The following is an 8,735-nucleotide window of genomic DNA, read 5'->3' on the forward strand; positions in this document are numbered from 1 at the left end:
ACACACACACACACACACACACACACACACAGCTCATGCTCACAAAAGCACTCCTACAGACACAGACATACGCCAACACTATAATGACTTTCTGCTCTATCAGGCTAGTTCATCAAGTCTTTCCAGGGAACAGCAACACCACCACTCCACTGTTACTACAAGACAAGATAAACAGGGAAAGTGTTTTTTGAAAGGTTATTCTTACTTCTGTGGCAGCCCACAAACAGACAGGGTGTTTTGTTTTTGTACGGTTATTTAATGTGTGTCTATTTATTGTGGCTGATTCAACCCACAGAACCCAAAGCTACTGTACACCTACAGTACACACGCAGTATATGGGTCTTGCGTGCTGGCAGCGCTGTCTTACCCTCCCACCACCACCACTCCAAGAAGCTGTGAATTTGGTGCTTCAAACAGATTAATAAAAAACAACTTGCCACAGCAGGTTTTCTGCTCATTTGCATAGCAGGTTTTCAGGACTTAGTCAGGGTCATTTTAATGCGGAGTTCACTTGTTGTTAGATTGGTGCTAATAAACTTGTATAAAGCCATTGGATCACATGTGGATGCCATCGTGATCCTGTGGTATTTCTCCTCTCACTGTGGGCCGGGGAGGCAGCGGTCATATGGATAGCCTTCCACTTATTGCCATTAGCACAATATGTTTTGAGCCGATCTGTTTTCATGACTGTCGCTTTCCACATTAATTTTAGGGCAAGCTTTTGCTCCTTCACATGCCATCTGCAAGTCCCATCAGGGCTCCCCAACCCTGGAGCTGGAGGGTTGCATTCCACCTTTATTCAATTGAGAGCACGTACAAGGCATTTAAATGGCAGTCCGATTGATTTAACAAAGAATCTGAAGTGTAATCCCACATACCATGAGGAGTGTGAACTACAGTTGTGCCTGCCCATGATTTTTTTGCTTGAGAATTTAACAGTTTATTGAACTCAACAATTTATTCTCAAATCCACCAATCCACAGTTTGTTTCCAGTCTCTCTGGGGTGGAGATAGTATTCAAATAGCTGTTAATCTCCTCTGCATTCAGAATTGGCTCTGCTATTTGGATTTGAGGGCTGATTGAATTTTGATGGCATATGTGAGAGAACACTTAACACCAGCAGCATTTGTGAAGATGATGTGACTGAAGCTTCCTGGCTTGTGACACTACATGTCCAGGACTGGGCACTACTGCTCCAAGTGGTAAAAGGTGGAAGTGCAGCATTGTGGCACACTGTCCTGAAAAATCAAATGGCTAGCCCATTATCTGGACAGCCACTGGATGCTGAGCAGTCTCATCCATTTCCAGGGGTAAACAGATCAGCAGGTTGACAACATTTTTTTTTGTCCAAAGTTACCACAGTGACTCATGGGAAGCAAGGAAAAACATGGACATGGCATCTGATATAAGGAAATAAATAATACAAAAAAAAAAAACATTGGAGTGTATCAGTTCACTCATAGTGAAAAAAATCTCAACAATGTGCGTGGAATTTTAGATCGCCACACGATTATATGAAAGACACTGTACACCAGCATTGCATTTGCTGAAAGCATGAGAAAGATCTTTCTACTCCTCTAAATGTCCAAAAGATTTGTTCTGGTCATGGAATGTACTGTGACATATTAGCTGTAGGCGTAGGCTTGAATTTGGGGGCATTGATGGAAATTGAATTACATGTTTAACGGAGGCGTGTGGTTTTTCACTTTAACTGTGTGTCTCCGTCAATGCACCAGCTTTGTTCAATTTGTTGTGTTATGTGTGTGCCATTTTATTGCCACAAAACATGACTGAAATGATGGTTTTTAAGTGTGATCTGTCAAGATTCTTGCCTGAGAGGTCTTTTTTTTTACACAGACAGCAGTGTTTTGTTTTCAAGACTGCCTTGACCCGCTCGAACCTCACCTTTCTGATAGCAGACACCCACTGTGTCCCTGCTTTCCATGACATTTTTCCTGTCTTTTTCTGTCTTTAATAATTAAAGCAGTAGTGCCACTTTTCAGGGTCATTTGAACAGTTTGTTGTCTGTCTCCAGGCCTTAATGAAAACATTTGCCCTCAGTGGCTCTGCCAAATCTCAAACTTTTGAGCTTAGCCTGTTTGCATGTTTTGTCTAAACACCCTTTAGAGCGGTGACCTGCTTAAATCTGTTAGCTGTAATACCAGCACTGCAAGGACTAATGTAACCAGTGCATCATCAGGAAAAGAAGTGTTCAACTGTTAAATGTTTAAATGTATCCGGCTGCCTTGTCCGAGATTAATTTCATATGCTCTTTTTTTAAACTGCATTTGCGTCTTAAATGAACCACTAGAAGCATCACCTGAAAAATAAGTATGGTCAAAACTGAAACATAACCAGAAAGGGAAATGGTGCTTTTCTTGCAATATCACAATATGATGTGGACTGTGTGTGAGTTGGGACTTTTTCAGCTTATGAAGTAAGTAGATATGAATATTGGTTAACCTGCCTGCTCCCCCCACCCTCCCATCCTAATCTTCCTTTTTGTTTGATTGCCAGAATCCTGTAGTCTCATGCTGAAATGGTGTTTGAAAGGGAACATCAGTAGTTAGATCTCAGTAGAAGTAGGTCACTCATATCCTCATTGGGAGGCTGCTGGAGAGCCCTGGCTGCTGGGTAAGGTCACCTGAGGTGAGCCTTCCACTTTGGAGTCTGCAGGAAGACAGGAACTTCAAACAACATCTGCTCACTTTGAGGAGATAATCAACCTGCACCGTGTGCCAGAAGTTGAAGCTTAACAGATTTTTAATTTGATCCCTTTCCATATGTGTTTTTGCACAGACCTGTGTATATATGTGTATAGTATATTGCCATGTTGTATTAATCTATTACAGCGTCTGGAAGGTGTTGTTCGGGGTGGAAATGGGCCTTAACTGTTTGAGTTGTGCTCAGTTGCAGTGATGGGTTTGGTTTGTTGTATTTATTTTTAAGCACCTCTTCCCCCCAGCTGCCTGTCATTGTTAAAAACGTGTGGTTATTACAGCTGATAATACTGTTTGATTACTGATTACAATTGTACATTTCCGCTGGCCTAAATTTGTGATTTTGATTTAATGTCTTTATTATTATGACTAAGGACTTTTGCACTGAACTCAGAGAACTATTGAATAAGACAATCTGAGTGACTCTTCTCAGCATTACTATACACCGTGAAACTGCATGGTTGTGATGGAAGGGGTGGAAGGAGCTTATGAGTAGTTGTGGAGTTACGGTCCATGAACCCCTAAATTGGTTGAGTTATTGTTTGCTTTCAGTGACTCAGTGATCTGAACATATCATTTATTTTTATTTCATTATTGATGTGGACAGAAGTGTTTTGGTTGGTTCATACTGGAGTCAGATAGCACATGGTAACAAAACCCATTATGGGGCTCATGAAGCCTCATTCTTCAGTCATCACTAATAAGGGCCTTCATGAGATGTACTCGTATTTACTTTACCAGAATGGCACAATAAAACCGCCATGACCACAGTGGTCTGAAACTGTTGCTCTGAGTTTTCAATTATTTTCTAGCCATTGCATTGTTGCCTGGATTTGTTTTACTTTTTATGCTGTTAATTCTTACTTTGCATTCATACCATATGGTCATGTGAGATAATGTACAGTAGATATTCTTTTTTCCCCTAAAATGTCAGCTATCAAGTTAGCCTTTCACAAACGCAGCTGTTTTTCTAAAATCTACGAGAATGTAGTTTAGTGATCTATTACCTGAAGTATTAAGGAAAAATTCACATGATGGAACCGCCTATTCCCAAACAGAAAAGGAAATAACTGCACAGCTAAAGGCTGAAAAAGAAATCCAAAGATGTTAGGTCAAAGTTAAATTTTTTTGGGACAGAATGTTTATAATATTTAGCATGCAAACTGTGTTCCTGTTCATCTGAGTTATTTTCAGAAATACATTTAAAGACCAGTTATTTTGCAAGAAGGCCTACTCATTTCTGATTCCCAGGATTTTATGTTAAAATTATGCAAACATGAACCTCGTTTACTTCTGATATGTGTTGGGGTTTGGAAAGAGCTGGAATTCAGACTAGTTCATCAGAAAGTTAAGACCATACAGTCCACACCTCTAAAAAACTAAGAAAACATATTACGGTGAGGCTGAACTACGTTTGAGTGAGTTAAGTTGATAGAATCTGTAGAGAACCTTCTTCGTTACTCCAAATACTCTTTGTTTGACGACGGCTCACCGTACTCTGCTCACTGAAAACTACAATTCCCAGATTTTGGATGGCTGAGACGAGGAAGTCACCTACCCAGCATTCAATCGGAAACTGAACGTAAATGAGGCAAGATGGCAGCGAACCCTGTCACAAACACACCTCTTTTTGACTGTCCAACATGGTAAGGCACGCAAAATAAAGTCTTTCTTCAAATGCAAATAACGGAGATCAGCAATGCATCTGTACAGCCGTTTACTGGTTCTTGAAAAGGAAGGCTTACTTGATCGAAAAGGGTGGCCTCAATTTGCAGCGGTCTACTGCCAGCATAACACTAGCAGCCTTTGGCTGCCTGTAGCCAGACAGTCGAATAATATTAGCTGGTTAGCTCAATAGCTTGCTTGCTACAGTACCTACAGTAACATTTAACGCTGATTTGTTTAACGTTTACATTTTATGCGTGGCCAGTTGACGCGTTTAGTCAATGCATTATTTGTATTTTACTCTTTTACTCTCGTGGAAAGAGGGCGTGCGAAGTAGATGGCATGATCCCACATGCATCCCGAGTTTTCTAGCTAGCTGTCGAGGAAGGCAAGCACGACCTTCACGGCTTAGGGCTATTTTAACTAAGTATTTAATTCTTTGACCATCGAGCGCAGTTTGATCGTAGAGGAGGTTGAGGTTTTGCTGAATAATTTACCCATTTGGAAATCCACTGATGTTTAAGTCGATACATGTAAGGTGATAGTAGGTTGCAGAGGCTGCAGCGTTTAACTAGCTAACGATGTGCGTTGCAGCAAAATATTCTACTATCCTGATTTTCTTTCTGTCTAAGTCCTTATGACGTGGGGCCTTACGTGTATATTTTTTGGATACTGAATAGCGAACATTCTGAAAACAACGCGTTGTGGTCAACACCAGTCAATCGTTTAATGCAAAGTGATGCACAGTGCACAATGTCCGATACACAGTGTGTTGTTTTGCTACCTTGCCAGTTCCTTTGGCAGAGTTTATATAATCCCCAGTTACTAAAATAGAAGACATGGTTGCGTCACTGTGTCCTGGAAGAGGCTGGTAAACTGTGTCATTTGAGCGTAACGATGTGTTCTTGCAGGGCAGGCAAGCCACCCCCCGGCCTGCATTTGGACGTAGTGAAAGGAGACAAGCTGGTGGAGGTAAGGGCCCCGCATGAAAGACTCCCAAACTGAGCAGTTGACCTCCTGTCCCAGACCATGTTTAAGTGCTTTTTCATTGTCAGCACAATTGCCCATCTGACTTCTGTAGCCAGTTATCACTATTTGCGAATCAGAAGCTCACCTTTAGATCTGATCTGTCTATATCTGTCAAGTCGATTGTGTACCTGCATTGTTCAGACTGCTGTTTGGAAGGTACTAGCCAGGCCTCCCACAGCCCTGTGTGTTTGTCTCTGTGTGTGTGTGTGTGTGTTTGTGTGTTTGTGTGTTTGTGTCTGTGTTTGTGTGTGTGTGTTTGTGTGTGTTTGTGTGTGTGTGTGTGTGTGTGTGTTTGTGTGATTGTGTGTGCGCGCGGGAGCGCGCGCGTGTGTGTGTGTGTGTGTGTGTGTAATTCTCAGTGTATTTCTCAAACTTTGTACACCTGTGTATGTCAGAATCATGGCTTGTGTACCAGCTGGCCACGCCTGTTGTCTGTGTCCACTTGTGCATAGAATGTTTGTATTTACTGAAACTTCAATCTCAATCTCAGTCTCAGTCCTCCATCCCAAATAGGACAGCATGCCCAGCCCTCTACTGTTTGTCTTTTAACAGAAGCTGATCATCGATGAAAAGAAGTACTACCTGTTCGGGAGGAACCCAGACGCCTGTGATTTCACAATAGACCACCAGTCATGCTCGCGTGTTCATGCAGCCCTTGTCTACCACAGGCATCTCAAGAGGGTGTTCCTCATCGACCTCAACAGCAGTGAGTGCAGACTAATACCTACCACTGAGTGAGTGTGGCATTAATACAGGGACTACTAATACCCACCACTGATACTACTAATATTCTGGTTCAGGGGGACCCTTATGAATGCAGGTTGAGAAATGCCTTTCAGCAATTTCAAACCTTCAAGTGTAAACTTTTTGCCCTACGAAGGTCTGAAACAGTCAGTTGGCAAAAGTTGTCAGGGTGTTCAGTTAACAGCTCAGTGAGAATTAATAAGGGGAGCTCAGTTGGAAATAAGAGGAGAATACACCGCTGTCCACTGGAAAATACAGTTCTAGAATATGAAGTCCTTGTTACTGTGACTACCAGTCTGCAGTGATTTTGATGTTTGCTGAAAAAGCCAGTGTGCTTAGTGAGTGAGTTCCACCCTCTGCTCTCTCTCAGCACATGGCACCTTCCTGGGACACATCCGTCTGGAGCCCCACAAGCCTCAGCAGGTGCCCATCGACTCCACCATGTCGTTCGGGGCGTCGACGCGGGTGTACACCCTGCGGGAGAAGCCTCAGACCCAGCCCAGCGCTGCAGCTGGGGACAGCAAGGCGGGGGAGGACGAGGAGCTCAAGGGCCTGCTGGGACTGCCGGAGGAGGAGACCGAGCTGGAGGTGAGAGGAGGAGTGATAAGGGTGTGTGTGTGGGTGTGTGTGTGTGTGAGTGGGTGTGTGTGTGTGTGAGTGGGTGTGTGGGTGTGTGAGTGTGTGTGTGAGTGTGTGTGTGTGTGTGTGTGTGTGTGTGTGTGTGAGTGTGAGTGTGAGTGTGTGTGTGTGTGTGTGTGTGTGTGGGTGTGTGTGTGAGTGTGAGTTTCTGACTTCTTGAGCGAGATCTTCCTCACTTGTCTGCTCCATGACAGAACCTGACAGAGTTCAACACAGCCCATAATAAGCGCATCTCCACCCTGACAATTGAGGAGGGAAACCTAGACATTCAGAGGCCCAAACGCAAGAGGAGGAGCTCACGAGTCACTTTCAGCGACGAGGAGGAGATTATAAACCCAGGTACTGTATGCACATGCTCACAGAGCGATTCACACACAGATATATGCTCACAGGTGCACACAGACGTATACACGCTCACATATGTGCGCTGACACTACACACGTCTGTCATCTCAGTCACATTTCTCGTCTCTGCTGTGTTGCACAAGATCATGTGTTTTTTTTTTCCTGCTGTTCCCACACAGAGGATGTGGACCCATCTGTTGGGCGTTTCAGGAACATGGTTCAAACTGCAGTGGTGCCAATAAAGGTAAACCATACAGTTCTTGGGCTGAAGATTTTCTTTGATCAAGCTATGGTTGATGCACTGTAAACCTTTTTATTGATTTCAACCAAAAATATACTTAAAAAAACAACTGTTAACTGTTTCTGCTTCAACTAAAATTGTTTCCCTTCTCATTGCCTTGCAGTGGTGTCTGTCTCAGTTGCAAGAAAGCAAGCTAGAGCTAGCTAGCAAATGTGCCGGTACTTTACTGTCTTGCCAAGAGAGAAGTGGCATGGAATTATTTAGTGTATTGGTTCCCACTGAGGAGAACTCATTTTATTGAGGATGGGTTTTTTTACAGGTTGTCAAAATCTGTAGTTTTGACCCGTGAGTGGTTGAAAGGTCTTTGTTGTACATGGGGCAAAACCACATCAGAAAAAGCATAGCCACTTCATTGTTGGTAGCCACACTCATGTACTTCCTTTCTTCTCTTCTCCTCTCTCTGTAGAAGAAGAAGACTGAGGTTCACGGCACACTAGGTCTTGAGGACACAATGTCCAGGCGGGCACAGAACTATCCTTTCAGTGGGGGTCTGTATGGAGACCTGCCCCCCACCAGCCAGGAGGCCAGCACCCACCCTGCTGCATCTCAGGGTGGAACCACTATCCTGGGCGGCCTACCTCTGCCCTTCCCGAACCCTGCCCCAGAAGTGGACCTAACCCCCACCACCACCCAGCCCCCCATCACCCTCAATCCTACCCCCACACCCGGACCCTACGCCCCCGAGACGCTCAACGAGCCCCGAAAGAAGAAGTATGCCAAGGAGGCGTGGCCAGGGAAAAAGCCCACCCCATCTCTGCTCATCTAGCCCCCGGACTCCACAAGGGAGGGGCTAGGAGTCAGCAGGGGCAAGGCTTTGAGAAACTTCGCCGTGCTGCTGGATTCAGAGAGATGTGGTGTAGATCTGGAGAAAGATTTTACAATGACTGTTTTTTTTTTTTTTTTGGTTTTTCATTTGCTTTTTTTGATGACCTGGTCCTAATGCTGACTGACCACTGAAACCACATGGCCTGTGACCGGGACGACCAGCAGACCTAGACTGACATAGTCTGAATACCTGAGGTTGATGTGTGCAGGAGGACTGCACAGGTGAGCGCAGGCGTAGGTATAGCTGATCAGCGTGAGTATCAAACACTGAATAGTAGTCACAGCAGGTTAAAGGAATCATTCATATCTACAGTTATTGAGTTTCTGTTGTTTTATTTTTTGAAAGAGAAGACATAGGAGACAGAAATCTTTACAAAGCCAGATGTGCTCTGTCACTCCAACCAATCACAGACCAGACGAAGCTCCAGTGACAAACGCTCTACACCAATGGAACGCACAACAAGCCT

General features: G+C 44.1%; 1 protein-coding gene across 1 annotated transcript; it reads left to right on the plus strand.

Moving 5' to 3' along the window:
• The first annotated feature begins 4,302 nt into the window (after positions 1–4,302).
• On the plus strand, positions 4,303–8,209 carry LOC118769232 (nuclear inhibitor of protein phosphatase 1-like). The gene is made up of 7 exons (XM_036516274.1): positions 4,303–4,367; positions 5,298–5,358; positions 5,968–6,121; positions 6,530–6,747; positions 6,993–7,137; positions 7,322–7,386; positions 7,850–8,209. The coding sequence occupies exons 1-7, from the start codon at positions 4,318–4,320 to the stop codon at positions 8,207–8,209; spliced, it is 1,053 nt and encodes a 350-aa protein (XP_036372167.1). The 5' UTR covers positions 4,303–4,317.
• Positions 8,210–8,735: the final 526 nt, after the last annotated feature.

This window comes from Megalops cyprinoides, chromosome 21 (assembly GCF_013368585.1).
Source record: "Megalops cyprinoides isolate fMegCyp1 chromosome 21, fMegCyp1.pri, whole genome shotgun sequence".
NCBI lineage: Eukaryota > Metazoa > Chordata > Actinopteri > Elopiformes > Megalopidae > Megalops > Megalops cyprinoides.